Source organism: Cucurbita pepo, chromosome LG11 (assembly GCF_002806865.2).
Source record: "Cucurbita pepo subsp. pepo cultivar mu-cu-16 chromosome LG11, ASM280686v2, whole genome shotgun sequence".
NCBI classification, from domain to species: Eukaryota; Viridiplantae; Streptophyta; class Magnoliopsida; order Cucurbitales; family Cucurbitaceae; genus Cucurbita; species Cucurbita pepo.
This window is the reverse complement of record NC_036648.1, coordinates 1,954,541-1,970,858: the sequence shown is the minus strand read 5'-3', so window position 1 is coordinate 1,970,858 and position 16,318 is coordinate 1,954,541. Positions and strand designations below refer to the sequence as shown.

At 36.4% G+C, this 16,318-nt stretch overlaps 1 protein-coding gene and 1 pseudogene across 2 annotated transcripts; one reads left to right on the top strand and one right to left on the bottom strand.

Annotated features, from left to right (window-relative positions):
* The first annotated feature begins 4,056 nt into the window (after positions 1 to 4,056).
* On the top strand, positions 4,057 to 6,702 carry LOC111805372 (annotated as a pseudogene).
* A 1,752-nt stretch (positions 6,703 to 8,454) lies between these two features.
* Positions 8,455 to 12,949, bottom strand: LOC111805373 (PHD finger protein ALFIN-LIKE 4-like). Of its 2 annotated transcripts, none has more exons than XM_023690430.1 (5): positions 12,577 to 12,949; positions 12,396 to 12,428; positions 11,554 to 11,782; positions 9,296 to 9,428; positions 8,455 to 9,036 (listed from the first exon to the last, which is right to left on the bottom strand). In XM_023690430.1, the coding sequence occupies exons 1-5, from the start codon at positions 12,671 to 12,673 to the stop codon at positions 8,767 to 8,769; spliced, it is 762 nt and encodes a 253-aa protein (XP_023546198.1). In that variant the 5' UTR covers positions 12,674 to 12,949; the 3' UTR covers positions 8,455 to 8,766. The 2 variants fall into 2 exon arrangements, with proteins under 2 accessions (XP_023546198.1, XP_023546199.1); XM_023690431.1 differs by having other exon boundaries at positions 9,356 to 9,428; positions 12,577 to 12,948.
* Positions 12,950 to 16,318: the final 3,369 nt, after the last annotated feature.

The following is a 16,318-nucleotide window of genomic DNA, read 5'->3' as shown; positions in this document are numbered from 1 at the left end:
TAAAGGGAGTGGAGAACATTTTTCCCCATTAGATAAGTAGGGTCGAAGACGAGATTATAATATTAAAATTAAAATTTTTTAAATTTACGTAGACATTATTAATATGTTTGCTTCGGAAATATATTGATTTATTAGGATTTTTTTAAATAATTTTTTAAATATTAAAAAAAATGAAAACTTCAAATAATGAGAGAATAATAAATTGAGAAAAATTATTTATGGGCATCCGAATCTCATAAATTCTCCTTAGAGGGATTCTCGTCTCAATCCTCGCAAAAATAAATGGAAAATTTTGCAGGGATGTGAAATGAAATAGGTGGCGGAGAAGGCTTCCCTGTTCCCATCTCGCCCCCGTGAACATCTCTACTTAGGAATTTAAATATCAAATTTAAGAACAGAATTGTGACACCGGAATAAATGAGGTATATATGAATGTATTGAGACTACATCTGAATTAGAGCAATCTCGAGAATAAGATGACTAATAAATATTTCCTTTTTGGTAGCTCAATCATACGTGTTTTGGTTGGATCAATTTTGGACTTGTATTGGTCTGTAGGGGTAACATAACTATATCGTAGGACTTGTATTGGTTGTGACACCGGAATAAATGAGGTATTTTGGATTGCCAGTTTGGTGGCGCCATTGTGGCAAAACTTCTTCAATCGGTCTGTTCTTGATCGGGAAGCTCTTCTACGTTCATTCCCGACAGAACAAGTCCACTAACCACCCACACCCATCCCAACAAATCTAATGCCAAATTGCTCCTAATGTTCTTGTTTTTCTCGTTTTTATAATCATATGATATTCTCTATTTGTCTATTTTAAGGAAATTGGTCGTAATGTTCTTGTTTATCGTTCCTTGTTGTTTCTTGTTTTTATAATGATATGATATTGTGTTTTGCACTTCAATCTTATACCGATGGATAGTATTGCTTGATTATAAACCCACGATCATTCTCTAAATCAGCGGATATGGATAGTATTGTTCGATTATAAACCTATAATCATTCTCTATATCAGCCGATGTAGGACTTTCATCCAACTGATATAGGGGACTGACGATTGATGATAATCGACGATCACCACTTATTACTAGCAACCGATGATCGGGACCGAGACCAAAAATTAGTGATTGGATTTGATGGTCACTAATGATCATTGATCTCGATTAACAAAAGGGGTCATTAACCATTAGTGATTAGTGATTGGGTTTGTCGATCAAGGACTAGTGACCATCCTCAATCTCGTTCTTAATCGTTCGTGGCTGATCCCAAGTCTTGGTCACTAGCCGCTCGTTGCTGATCTCGATTCCTAGCTAGTCACCAATGATCAGTAAATAATTTCAATAAATAATTACAAAAAAAAACTAAAAAAAAAAACTAAAAAGTCAATTTTCACTAAATCTGAAGCAGTAAAAAGAAAAGTCAAGGTCAACAGAAGAGGGGGCCCACCATTCAAAAGTCTGTCTAATTCTTTGAGGAGATTATTAACTGCTTTGAAAAAGTCAACAGAAAAACATACTCCTTCCCCGGCGGACTGACGGACGGGAATGAAACGTTGGATCGCCTTACGTCACCATGCTGACGTAATCATCCACGTGGCTTCGACGGCTGCGCCACCTCGGTCAATGCGAAAACCACTGCTCAAGTCATCGTTTGTTTACCAAAACCACTAAGTGGATTTTGTATTATTTTGTTTTTTAAAATTTGAAGTTTTTATCTTATATTTAATTAATATGTTAATATTTAATTTTATGTTAGTAAATTCGTAAAATTTTAAAATATAACCATTTAAAGATTAAATTTACAAATTTAATATTTTAAAAATTTATAGACAAAATTTATAATTTAATCTCACAAGTGTGTCAAGATCACGACGCCACACGATTGAAAATATAGTACCGTGATAGTTGTTATCAGAGCCACACTTTATGTGTCTTAGTCAGAAATTAAAGGTGTACACGCGTTGGGTTAGAGAAATTTTTTTAACCGATTCAAAATTTCTGGTTTAGTTAGGTTGGTGACCCAAATAACTCAAACATAATTCACAACACAACCGACCCAATTGAAAAATAAGATGGGCGGGTTAAGTTGGGTTGTCGGGGTATTTTTATTATTATTTTTAAAAAAAATCTAACTTATTTAAAACTCAAATATGAAACATTGATTTTAAATTTTCATAGTAGGGTTGGATTGGGTAACAACTCTATTTTCAGGTTGGTTGGACGGGTCGAATTGACATATATAGACTCAAAATTTTCACCTATTTGATTGAGGACAGGAGATGATTGAGTTGTTAATATGGGTACCATCCTCTTAATAGACGCCGTCGAGAGGGTTGACTGACGGCTTGGTACCATCCTCTTTACAAACAATATGGGACGATATCTTTCCATAAGATTTCAAATGTATTCTTGAGTAGCATTCAGTAACAAAGATATCTTTCCACCGTTTCAAAGAATTAGAGACTCGATCTCAACTCATAATGGGTTGTAACCCTGCTTCAACGGTCATATAAAATTGACGGTTGAATATAATAAAATTATTTATAATGTAAAAAAAAATTATTATAATGTACAAAATTGACGGTTGTAACCCTGCTTCAATTGTTGACATTTGTATCGATAAATAATGAAAATATATATATATAATCCATGATTTGAAAAGGGTGACGGTTTCTTTCGACATCCCAAATAATAATAAGAATAAAAAAAATTAACCATTTGATAAACATTAATTAATAATAATTTAGTCGGGCATAAAAAATATTCGAATACAAGTATCACAATATGATTGTTTTTTAACAACAATAAAACATAGATTGATTTTTTTTTCGGTAAAACATGGCTAACTATATTTATCGTGGTCTCGTTCAATGATTTTTCGGACCCAACTCGTCTAAGAGCCTTATTCTTATGATGTTAACCAATTCTATAAGTCACGTGGTTCATAGAATCCTGTGACTTAACCGACTTAGTCATTGACCTAACCGAGACTTGGAATCGTTATGCAAGGCAACTTGAACATAAAATCGTTCACAACCCAATATTTTATTCTAATCTTGTTTGATAAAGTTATTATTTCTACTTCCAATTTTTTTACAAATACCAAACTATTGTGATATTTCTCGAAAATTGATCGAGACAAAGAGGTTTCATCAAGCCAACAACTAGGTTAGTACAAGCTCATATAAAATCATGGACCATTGGTTGGACTGGGTTGTAAACTCTATTTAAGTTGATCGAATCACCAACCCAACCAACCCAAAATTTGGGTTGATCTAGTCAACCAAAGATTTTCTCAGTCTAACATACGAGTACAACTATTTTACATGGTAAAAAACTATAACCCACCAAATAAGGAAAAGACCAAATTATCCCAAACTTGAAAGATTTAAATATCAATAAAATTCAAGAACTAAAAGGACAAAAATGTAACTTGACATCAAAATTTAAGAGCAAAAATGTATTTTTCTCAAAATTTTACCCTTTTCTTAATTTTGGAAAGTTGTCTTGTCGGCTGTTCAAGTTGTCCAAGTTGTCCAAATAATTGCAGATTCCCACAGTTCCTCTCGCAGCTTTAGTTAGGCCTCTTCTTAAAACCGCTGGCCGCCCAAACGGGGTTTCAATGGCTAAGTACTCCTGCTCGACGTGGGACCTTCCCGACCCAGTGTTCTTACTAGCACACCACCTCGTGTCCATTCTTTTTTGGCGCTCACCCTTCTCGCTAGTATATCGCCGAGTGTTAGACTTTTATATCATTTGTAATAACCAAAGCTCACCGTTAGCAAATATTGTCATTTTTGGGCTTTCTATTTCAAGTTTTGTTCAAGATTTTTAAAACTTAGTGAGAGATTTCCACACCCTTCTAAAAAAATATTTCGTCCTCTCCCCAACTGATATGGGGTCTCACATGTACGGTCTTTCTTCGACCGATGTGGCGGAGCCCATCTCCCCTTCCTCTTCCAAGTTGAGCCCTTTACAAGGATTAAAATATGGATTTGGTCATTAGATTGAAGGACTTAGGCATTGGCTTGAGTTTGGAACTAAGAAGTAAATTTGAACACTCAAACCCCATTTGTTTTTTATTAAACTATTCTTGGAAGAAACTTCAACGAATCCTCATCACTCTCTTCGGAGCTCCATCCATGGCTGCTCCGCTCCTTATATATATATACAGCCAAATATATACATATATCTACAAGCAACACATCGGAGAAGAAAAGAGATAAGCTTCATTAATGGCCGCAGACAATGGAAGTAAGAGGCTTTACGAAGCCGCCATTGAAGGCAACGTAACAACGTTGTTAGAGCTGCTCCGACAGGATCCTATGTTGCTGGCCAGAGTTAACCTCAACGACTTCAACGAGACGCCTCTACACGTGGCGGCTCTTCTTGGACACGTCGGATTTGTGGATGAGATTCTTAAGCGAAGGCCTCAGCTGGCTAAGGAGTTGGATTCCCGCCGTTTTTCCGCCCTCCACTTGGCCGCCGCCGAAGGGTTTGTGGAAATTGTGAAACTTCTGCTGCGAGTTGATGCTGATATGTGCTTTGTCTGCAACCAAGATGGCCGGAACGCTATCCACCTCGCCGCCGTTAGAGGCCGGCTTGATGTCTTGGCTGAGCTCGTCTGTGTCCGACCGGCTGCTGCTCGGATGGCGGTGGACGGCGGCGGAACGGTGTTGCATTTGTGTGTGGAGTATAACCAGGTGGAAGCTCTGAAGAAGCTGATTGAAACTGTGGCTGTGGATGATAGTCACTTTGTTAATGCTCAGGATGATTATGGCTTCACTATCCTCCACCTTGCTGTCTCCATGAAACAACTTCAGGTAATTAATTAGAATTACTCGTCTTCATCACCTATTTCATCCTTAATTTTCGCAATGTGAATTTACGTCTACTTGAAGAAGAGACGGTTTACCCGATACTTTCATATTTGGATTTTTCTTTTCGGGCTTCTCCTAAACGTTTTTAAAATGCGTCTACTAGGAAAAGGTTTTTACACCCTTGTAAAGAGTATTTCCTTCTCCTCGAGCCGATGTAGGATTCCCATTCGGGACCCAACTTCTTCTACGACTTGTTCTCTTCTCCAATCAATGTGAGACCCCCCCAATCCACCCTCCTCGGGACCAGCGTCCTTCTGTCCCATTTATTTATCATGTAAAAAATGTTTTCCACTCCCTCCTCCATTCTCTTTCTAAATCTAAACGGGTAATCAGCTATCAGTTCGAGACTAGTCTTATCCCTTATAAAGAGTGTTTCCTTCTCCTCTCGAACCGATGTAAGATCCCCTTCGGTTCAGCATCTTCGCTTGCACTCATTCCCTTCTCCAATAGACGTGGAACCCCTAAATCCACCATCTTCAGGGTCAACGTCTTTGTGTCCATTTATTTTCCTCTTCCATTCTCGGTCTAAATGTCAATGGAAATCTGCTATCCGTTCGAAACTGTTCCTGCCCCGTGGGTAACATGGACATTTCTAGTCCCACAGATCAAATAGACATCTCTAACTATCTTGTGGTCTCGAAAAATTACGAGATGACACAAACTCAAACTAGTTTATCTGGTTCTCTAATTGCAGGCTGTGGAGTATCTAATCAACCATACAAGAATCAAAGTAAATGCCAAAACCACAAATGGGTTAACAGCTCTGGACATTCTAACTCAAAGCCATAGAGATCTAAAGGATATGGACATCGCAGAGACTCTCACAGCTGCCAATGCCATCCGAACCACACCAAAGAAGCCGTCGTCGTTGTCGCGGTCGTCTTCTTCGCCTTCTTCCTGTGTCAGCAAAATGGAAAAGACTCAATCTTGGAAATGGCTTCTCTCCGCCGTCTTCCACAACGGAGATTGGTGGTTCTTTAACCAGAAAAGCGAGTGGCTGAGGAAGCAAGATTCACTAATGGTGGTGGCATCACTAATAGCGACAATGGCTTTTCAAGCCGGAGTCAACCCTCCAGGTGGCATTTGGCAAGACGACAAAGCCTCAGGGAACCCAAATTAGCCGGCCGGAACGTCGATATTCGCCGGAAAACACCTACAAACTTATAATAAGTTTCTGGTGTTTAACACAATGGGATTCATGACTTCCCTGATTGCGATTCTGATGATAATCACTGGGTTGCCGGAGAAACGCATTTTCATGAGGGTTTTGATCGTTACGATGTGGATTGCAGTGAGCTCCATGGCTTATACTTATGGATACTCCATTAGGTTCTTCACTCCACGAGCACCAAAACTCTCAGGCTCCGGTGCTCCGTCCGGAGCCGACTCCGTCATCTTTTTGATAGCCATTTTGGTGGCGATAGTGGCTACTTCTTCAATCGGTCTGTTCTTGATTGGGAAGCTTTTCTACGTTCATTCTCGACAGAATAAGTCTACTAAGCACCCAGTCCCATCCGAACAGATTTAATGGCTGCATCACCCAATTATAACTCTTTCAAGTTCTATACATTTTGGTTTCAAAATTGGCCGGAATGTTCTTGTTTCTAGTTTCCGATTCTGGTTTGTATAAGTTTTATATGTATTTGGTAATTGCCCTTTTCTTCTTTTTCGAATTCAGATACGTAAAAATAGTTTTCGAACAAATAGTACTCGTTTTCTTTGCAACCTTACATGTACCATCTGCTCTGGAGGATCGTTACTCTATTGGGTGTTAAATTTTTATCCATACAACAACATCTTGATTCATGTTTTCACATGTTCATAGCTTAACATTGTGATTCTTAGAAAGTCTCGTGTTCAACTTGTAAACGAGAAATTATTGCGTGTAGTTAACCGTTTTGGACCAAAAAGAAATTTGGAGGGATTGAATAATGATTTTATTGATGTGGGGGTAGTGATTGAATGTTTGGGATGTAGGTCAGTTATTAGAGCCAAGTGGTTCATTTTTTAATTCAAAGGATTTGGAAGCTAAAATTGATGGGTCAAAGGAGTTTGGCATTCACCAAAATTTGGAATTAGAAGTCAAATTTGGACGCTCAAAAGATGTTGTTGCGTTTGATGACTTTGTGCCTTCTTGGAATGGAAACTGTTTCAAGTCAATGGTTTGTCGACTAGTTATAGGGATGAGCTCATGACAAGCACCTAAGGAAAAATATTAAACCCTAGAAATTAACTCGAATTTCTTCCTTCTACAATAGTCACCATTTACGACCACATTGACTACCAGTAACTATGGATCGTTACCACTTCTGCAACGATCATCGATGTGATTGTTGGTTACCAGTTTATGGTCAATCACAACCACTAGCCACGGGTCGTAAGTTTTGAAACTTGGGACTGTAACCAAGGTTTGGGACCCATTGGTGATGATCGGTGACTAGAGATGGGTGGCCAATTATCGAGATTAGTGACCACTTTGGCAAACGAGATAGGGGACTGACGATTGACAATAATCGGCAACCACCACCTAGTACTAGTAACTGATGGTCGGGATCGATATCAACAACTAGTGATTGGATTTGACAACGAACAACGAATGACCATCATCAAAGTGGTCACTGATGATCAAGATCCTTGATCTCGATAGACAAAGTGGTCATTAATCACTAGTGATTAGTAATTGGGTTTGACGACCAAGGACCAACGACCATCCTCAGTCTCGATATTGATCGTTGGTCACTAATCCTATGCATCTGTCACTAGCCGCTTGTTGCCAATCTCGATCCTTAGCTAGTCACCAATTACTAGTGCCGGTCACTAACCATAGCCACCAATGATCGGGACTGATGACTAGGAATTGTGACTAAGGATCGAGATTAGCAACTAGTGGTTGGTGATCCAGGACCAAAACCAGCAACCAACGATCAACAACTAGGACCAATGACCAGCAACTATCCATCACTGTTGGTGACAAACTCCAATAAATACTTAAATTTAAGAGCAATCCCAACAAAGTTATGCATAAAAACACTTGGAGAAAATATAATCAAACATAACAAAGTTGTTTGCAGAAGTAATTGTGAGTTAACAAAAACAAATATTCAATAAACAGCCTACTTTTATTCAATAAACAGCCTACTTTTATAAAAACACTTTAGGTATGCTTTTCTCTGATTTCTTTTATATTATTAAACAGCCTACTTCTAGAACACCTAAAGTTCTTTCTAGTCAATTATAATGATTTCAAGTTAGAACAGAAGCCATCAATTACAAGATATCTGCGAGAGAATTGTTTAAAGAAAACTCCAAACAAATCCTCACGTTTGGGTATCTAAAATGTTGCCTAGTGGTAAGTGATGTAAATGGTTAATTGTAAGCAGCAAACTAGTCTACAAAGACTTGAGTAGGATATGTTCAGCCTAATTCTTAATTCCAAGCGTCCTAATAGAGATAGGTATTGAGATGATAAATGAGAGAGTGACTAACCTTAACACATAGTGAACCCACGAAGCGAACGAAAACTCTCTCGTGACCCCAACGGCACGTACAATGGAGATGGGCATCCTGACAAGTATAAACTTTTGACAGTAACATATTATACCACATACAAAATACAAGTAGTTCATACAATACACAAACAGAAAGGAGTTTGTCCACAAATAACATAGAATGTAAATTTCCAACCTAACCACAGTCCTAATTTAAAGTTTAAACTAATCCTAATACACAATTAGTGGTCTACACTGAGATCCTAAGGGAAGCAACATTTGACTATCTCTTGGTTCATTTTCCTCTCTTTTTTTTTCCCCTTTTTTTCCTTTGGTTTGGGGAGGGAGGGGAGGTTGTTGCAAATACCTACCATGCGTGCCGTGTAAACACATCAGGGTCGGATTCGCTTGTTGCTGCAAGATGGACATTTATACTGCTTAATGTGCTCTGCCCTTGCCGGAGTGATCTTGACACACTTCCCATGGAACCATTTCTCACATATGTCACAGCAAATCCAGAACTCATCAGATGCATAATTCTCTCCGCAAGCTCCACAAAGTGTTTCTCCATGTTCTTCTTCGTCTTCCTCTTCCAAGCCTTCCTCATCCTCGTCCTTCGATTGAACCGCTTTCGCACTTTTTATTTGAGGTTCGGAACTCCGCTGTATATTGCAAATATATGCCAAATAATATGCTTAGTAAGTTGCCTCCCACACGGATTGAAACACATACTAAGCAAAGAGAACCAGTAATCAAAGAATACTCTAGTATGGTATGCAGGTCGACTGGTTTTCTACAGGCACCTCAGCCAAACCATTAGAGCAATTAAAAATCATCAGCAGTTTTGTGTCTCATTTTAAGCCGAATTGGCTAGGAAAAACTAAAAACAGGAGAAAGCAGGATAAAAAAATTCTTTCAAACCTTTGGATTTGATTTAGATTTATTACTGCTATGATTTGAAACTGATGATTTATCCTTAACTTGTTTTTTGGCTGTCCCTGTCACCACTTCAAATATTGTTGGAAGATCATTTATCATATTAAATAGACGCTTCCTGCAACAAAAGCAATAGAAACTTGAATCCCCAGTCATGGAAACTTCATCAGGAACCAAATTATGACTAAGATAAAAATAAAAGAATACAAGAAAGTCGAGAGAAGACCAGCAACCCAGACCAACAAAATGACAGCCCAAAATAGACCCAAACTACTAGAAAGACTAAGTAATGGACCCTGTTGTAATGAAGCAACCACAATGATGAAATGTGCCGTGTAAATACTGATAGAACTTTAAATCCAAGGTAGGTGGCCTTATGATTTGAACTCATTTCCTCAACCCTGATTATTTTTCACTGACACCAATGACTATGGCCAAACCACAGTTGATTAAAACCAAGCTTACATTGAAAAAATGAAAGAATACAACCGTATCCATCTTGCAAAGAATGTTGCAAATCCCAAAAACGGTCAAGAGAACAGCTCCTTTGGAAAACCAGGCATGTATAGGAGGAAGATAAAGCCTATGACACCACGCCATGCCATAGACACTGTGCAATCATTTTCTGTAAAGTGAGGACACGAGCATGCAGGAGCATGCTTAATAAAATTTAAAATTTTCAGAATGTAGGTTAAATAACAAGTTTAGTGCCTAAACTATTATGTTTGTGTCAATAAGCCTCTGAATTTTAAAAAAGAGTAATAGATTTCTGAAACTTTCAAATTATCATCCTTGAACTTCTAATTTTGTGTCTAATTTATTACTAATATACTCATAAATTTTTAGGTGTTTCAAATAGGTCAAGAACCTACCAACACAAACTTGAAAGTTTAAAAACCTTTTAGACACTCAAGAACTTGTTAGACACAAAATTGAAAGTTCAAGGACTTATCAAACACTTTAATGTTCAAGGACTTATTAGACACAATCCGTTAAAAGACTAAACTTGTAATTTAACTTAAAACATATTTGAACATATCCTATATTTTAATGTTTTTATATATAAAAAAAATACATTGTATGGTCTTTTCATTTAGAATATAATATAGAAGAAATGATGAATTTTTTATTTAAAAATTGTCATGAAATGTACAATGTAGAACGTTAATTTATTATAGATATCGCATATGTATTTAATGATGCAATTTCTAATAGTAAAAGAATCAAGAACCAACTAAACATGTTACTGAATGACTCGACAGTTATAGAAAAGAGAAACAAAAATCGGCCATCATTAAATGCTTAAATACTTTAAAGAACTCATTGCGATCAAAATTTGTAAGTATTCTCCCATATTTGTTTTTATGGTTGATTAATCTTCAAATAATATGTTAGGCATCCAAACACTGAAATTGTATGAAAACACCCAAAGATAATTATATTGCAATATCTAAAGAAATTACAATATAAGTAATTCAAGATTGTTACACCCTCCCTCTTGAGATCTCTCCCAAGCCCTAATTCACTCGCCACAACGTAATGCCTCATTCCCTCTATTTATAACCAAACTCCATAACCACCTCCCTATCTAATTACTTATTTCCTATCCTAATAGCATTTCTAACAGAATAACAAATAAATAGCTTAACACTTGAAACGAAGTGCTCAATAATTGTCTCAAATATGTCCATCCAATGTGTTCAACAAGCGTACATGTGTGTCATGTGTTAGACAAGTAACCAACGCGTGTCCAATATATTCAACAAGTGTGAAACACATATTGAGCAATCACAAATGCGTTTGTGTTTCCTTGTATAAAACATATAATATGAAAAAAAAAATTATAGTTTGAAATAAAACCTTATAAGAAAGAGATTGGCTAATACCAATTCAATCTAAAACAATAACCAAAATATAACACCCCACAAAAAAAAATCCCATTATAGAACTTTAGATCATGAAAAGCATGTATGGGGTTGCAAAACCTATCATCATCATGAAAAGAAATAAGAAATTCAAGGGCAGAGAAAAACAGTTTCCCAAGAGCACGTGAAATGAACAAAAGTTGAACAAAATATTAAATTAAGAACTGCTCAAAGACAATAAAAGACAGAGAGAGAGAGAGAGAGAGAAACAATTGAAGCTCATGCCCAGCCCTTCGCTACAACCTACGACCAGTTTAAAATATACTATGCATGAATCATTAACATAAAATAACGAAGGCAGATCAGGTGAACACATACCTATCTGTCTTATCAAATCCAAACCTAGCTCCAAAATAAAATGCCACAGAAAGCAGCCAAACATCACTATGCACTGCAACCAAGGATAGCCAATCCTTTTCTTGCATCCCGTCTCTAGCAAAGTTTATACCCAGTGCAGGTTCTGGAAGCTCTGGAGGCACCTCTTCCGCAGGTAAATTGACTTCCCACTGCTCACTAGGAAATCCGTAAAGGCAGAGATTTTCTTTCTCTGGCAAATGTGAAGTTTAAGAAAAATTGGGTTATGATTCGATGTACCAAACAATCCCTTATTTGGGTTATAATTCAAGAAAAAAAAAAAGTGTTAAAAGTAGTATGTTTAGTTCTTTTTTAACTGTTATAGATTATGTATCAAACGATTTTTTACACGCCGAAATTAGAATATCTGAACAGTATAAGCCTACACATTTTAAAATTATACGACAAGATTACCATTAAACCTCATTACTTATCAGCTTACTACAGATTTCATCCTGTAAGGCCAGATAATTAAATCCTTGCATTACCATATAAAACATGTGCTCTGTTTTACGTTATAAAGTATGAAGGCTTCACACACATGCACTGCTTACAGACAAGGCGGTGAAATAAAAGGACAAAAGAAACACGGAAATTAATGACAAACTGGCTTAGGAAAATAAGCCGCGGAAACCTCTCAACTAAACCAGACATCAATATCGATAAATTTTATTAGCTATTTATATTTGCAGTCATCGAAATTTAGTTCCTAGTAGACACCACTTTTCCTACGCATTACTTCTAGCATCCTCTCCGACAATGCATACTAATATTCAAAAACGTAAAAAAGCAGCGAAAAATCAAACCAGGATCACATTGCTGGTAGAACTCTTCAACATCTGCAACCAAAAAAGCAGAAATAGTAAAAATCTGACGAAATTAACGGAAAAACAAAAATTATTACAACACGAAGCAGAATGAAGCAGAGAAAACCAAAAGGACAACAGGTGAAAACAATTTAACAGGGAGAATGAAATAAAAGTTCACCAGTAGTTAGAGCCTTAATCAAACCAGCTCTACGGCCCTTGAAATCCCTAAACACCTCTTCCACGGTACGTGGATTGTACGGAGCACCCCCGTCCATAGCCTACCAACTCTTACCTTGAGAAACTAGAACTTGAAGCTCCAGAAGTGCGATAAAGAGAGCAGAGAAGTGTGTAGATAAGGATAAGAATTGAGAAAGAGAAAAGAAGAAAATGAATTACAGATCGAGAGGCATGGCGAGGAAGAAGAGAGAAGGGAAAGCAAAAGGAGGGAAAAAACAGCCAAATATTTGACCTCTGAGCGACGACACACAGTGGAAGAAGAGAGAGAAAGAGAAATGAACGCGGACTTGAACCGGAGGAGAAAGGTAAAATTAAATGAAATGGATAAAAAGAGGGAAAGTCCGGAACGGAGGATTTTGGGCCGGGAAACAGAAATAAAAAAAGGGGGAAATGGAGCCCTTAAAACTAACCACGCGGTCAAACCTGATTGGACAACATGGATTAGGGAAGGTCCCACAAAATTTAATCCGGAGATGAATTCTGTGAGTCAAAGCTGAGGTGGCAGATGGTCCCCACCAATTTGCTTTTTCTTTTTCTTTTTCTTTTTTTTTTAATTGGGCCACGTCCTCCCAATAATTTTTTTCTCAATAAAATGGTGATATTTAATTAATTTCTTAAAACATAAAATTCTTACCAAATGAGACCAAGTTAATTAGTAATTTTTTAATTTACTTTATTTCGCCTAAAATTAACTATTTATATTTAATAAAAAATATTTAATTTGACATTTATAAGTAAATGTTGATATTATAAATTATTCTAACCTTTTAAATTACAATAATAATGATTTTAATATTTTATATAGTCGCACTAAAATAAATATTACATCATCATTTAAATATTTTGTATAGTTTTCAAATATTATTATAAGCATGTTCAATTAAATTTTAAATTTGGTCTTAATTAGTCCTAAATTAACAAAATTACAAGTTTAGATGGGCCGTTAAGCCCATTGGAAACTTATTGGGCTGTGGGCCGGGCTAAAAGCCATAGCATTGCTTTACCCTTTTCTAAATCCTTGTGGGCTCGGCTACTTTGGAGCCCAAAAGTGAAGCATTTTGAACTACGGATTTTTAAATATTTATAATACATAAATTATTTATTTGTATTTACAACTTTTAAATTTTTCATATTTAAATTTTTTAAAATCTTTGCGCCAATCTCCCTTGTTATCAATTTTAATCCAAATATATTAGATTAATGATTTGTAAATATGACGTCATCTTTTTTGTTCAATATTGTAATAGAGGTAAATTTTAAATATTAAAATTGACCTTTCTAGAAATTAGTTTAATATTTTTAATTAAAAAACGAACGAGAAAAATGTCAAATTACAAGTATAGTCATGAATTTATGGTTTGTGTCGGTCTATAAACTTTAAAAAATAAATTTTAAATTTAATGTCTTTAAACATTTAAAATATTTATTATATCCTTAAACTTTAACTTTTATGTGAAAAAATTAATTTTTTAATTATTTTGTTTTATAAAATTTTAATTTATTCCAACATTTTTTTTAATTTACAGATTTATTAGATATAAAAGATTTGTCTGATAATTTTATAATTAATAATATATATATAATTTAATTTAATTTAATGTGAAATAATTAAATTATTGATTAAAAATGAAAAACGATAGTATTTAAATTAATTTTTTATTAAATTAAATTGGCATCAATTTAAGCGGAAAAAAAAAACCGCCCCGACAAATTATAAGATAACCATGGCAGGTGAGTTGATATGAGATGGGTGATTGGGTAATGGGCGCAACCGACTCCGACATCTCCACTACAAAGACGGCGACATGAAAACGACGCTGTTTTTGTAACTGTCATCCCTTTTGCTTTCTCAGGGCGAAATTAAACCCCCTGAACCCATTCCTTACACATACATACATGCACACCAACTGTTCGACGAAATGCGTAGCCGACTTGAAGTGAAGAAAACGACCGAACCCATAGGCCACGCCCACATTAATGAGTGATGGGTCGGCTTAATTAACCAAAAATCAAGATATACGTTTTGTTAACAATGAGAAAGAAGGAACGAAAGCGATTGATGTAAATGAAGGGGGGGTGAGTGTGCTGCTGATGCTGCTGATGCTGCTCCCTAATGGCATGGTGTGGAAGGAAAATAGAGGTAGGGAAGGGGCACGTGAAGGAGACAGAGACGTGAAGACAAGGCAATGGGGTGAGCCACATGTTGCAGCACGTGGAGGCAAGGCTCTGTGAGGCGCCATGGGAGTGAAGGGTTTTAAAGTGGATGCGAAAAGACAGAAACGTATATGGGGGAGTGGGGGTGCGGGGCCCGTGGCGGAGCCTCAAACACCACGCCAGCGCCAGCGCCAATGCCAATGCCAATGCCAATGATTTAAAGATGACTTGGTTTGTGGAGGAAGGCTTCTTTTTTCTTCTTTGTGTTTGTTGTTTGTGATCAGAGGTTTCAAATCCCAATGTGGAAGGCGGTTGGGTATCCATTGGGATCTGAATTTGGTGATTGGCCCACTGCTTTTGCAGAGGATTTTGGGTCATTTTAAATAGGCCAATCGGGCTCGTTTTTTCTTGAATCTGAATTGTGGTAAAACCCAAGCATCTGCTACTGATCCGATGCTTTAAGGCGGTTGGGTCTCCATTGGGATCTGAATTGGGCGATTGGCCCACCGCATTTACGGAGAGAGTTTGAGATGCCATGTTCGTTGAACAGGGAACTAACTTGCTGCCCCCAAGAGAGTGAATTGTGATATCACAAGTAGATTGGAAAGGAGAACGAAACATTCATTATAAGAGTGTGAAAACATCTCCCATGACACGTTTTAAAATCGTGAGGCTGACGACAACACATAACGAGCTAAAGTGAACAATATCTCGTAGCGGTAGGTTTGAATTGTTACGACACCGGGCAGTGTGCTAGCGAGGACATTGAGCCCCCAAAAAAAGTGGATTGTGAGATCTCACATTGGTCTAAGAGATGAACGAACATTTAAGGGTGTAGAAATCTTCCCTTAGAAGACTCAATTTAAATTTGTGAGGCTGACGGCGATACGTAACGGATCAAAGCGAGCAATATCTGTTAGTAGTGGGCTTGGGCTATTACGACACTAGACGACATGCTAGTGAGGACGCTAAGCTTCCAAGGGAGATGGATTGTGAGATACCACATCAGTTATATAGGGAAACAAAATATTTCTTATAAATTGTGTGGAACATCTCCAAACCGTAACGCTGACAACGATATATAACGAGCCAAACCTGACAAAATTTGCTAGCTACGAGGTTGTATTGTTACATATCGCTATTTTTTACTCTAAATTATTAAAAATATATATATACTAAATGTTTATTTATAACTACAAATATTGAATGTTTGATGATTTATTCATAACGGTAGGTATTGACTAACTATAGAATCTCACTCCTTTTTATGAACATGTTTTATATTATAATATACCATGTTTTTCATGAACTTATAAAATATTAAAAAATTATTTCTCACAACTATTTAAATAATTAAATTATCATGGAACAAATATTCCTTAAAAATTTATTATATTTTCCATTCATGAAATAATAAAATAATCAATTTTGTAAATATTTTTATACAAAATATAAAAATTTATGTGTATTTTACTAATTTAGCAACAAAAAAATAAAAATAATTTTCACCTATTATTAAAATTAAAAAA

Excerpts from the sequence above, each read along its gene's own strand:
- LOC111805373 (XM_023690430.1), bottom strand. The coding sequence starts at position 12,673 with ATGGACGGGGGTGCTCCGTACAATCCACGTACCGTGGAAGAGGTGTTT. Across the intron at positions 11,783-12,395 it reads CTACCAGCAATGTGATCCTG|AGAAAGAAAATCTCTGCCTT; the intron begins GTTTGATTTTTC and ends CACATTTGCCAG. Across the intron at positions 9,429-11,553 it reads GGATTTGATAAGACAGATAG|GAAGCGTCTATTTAATATGA; the intron begins GTATGTGTTCAC and ends CTTTTGTTGCAG.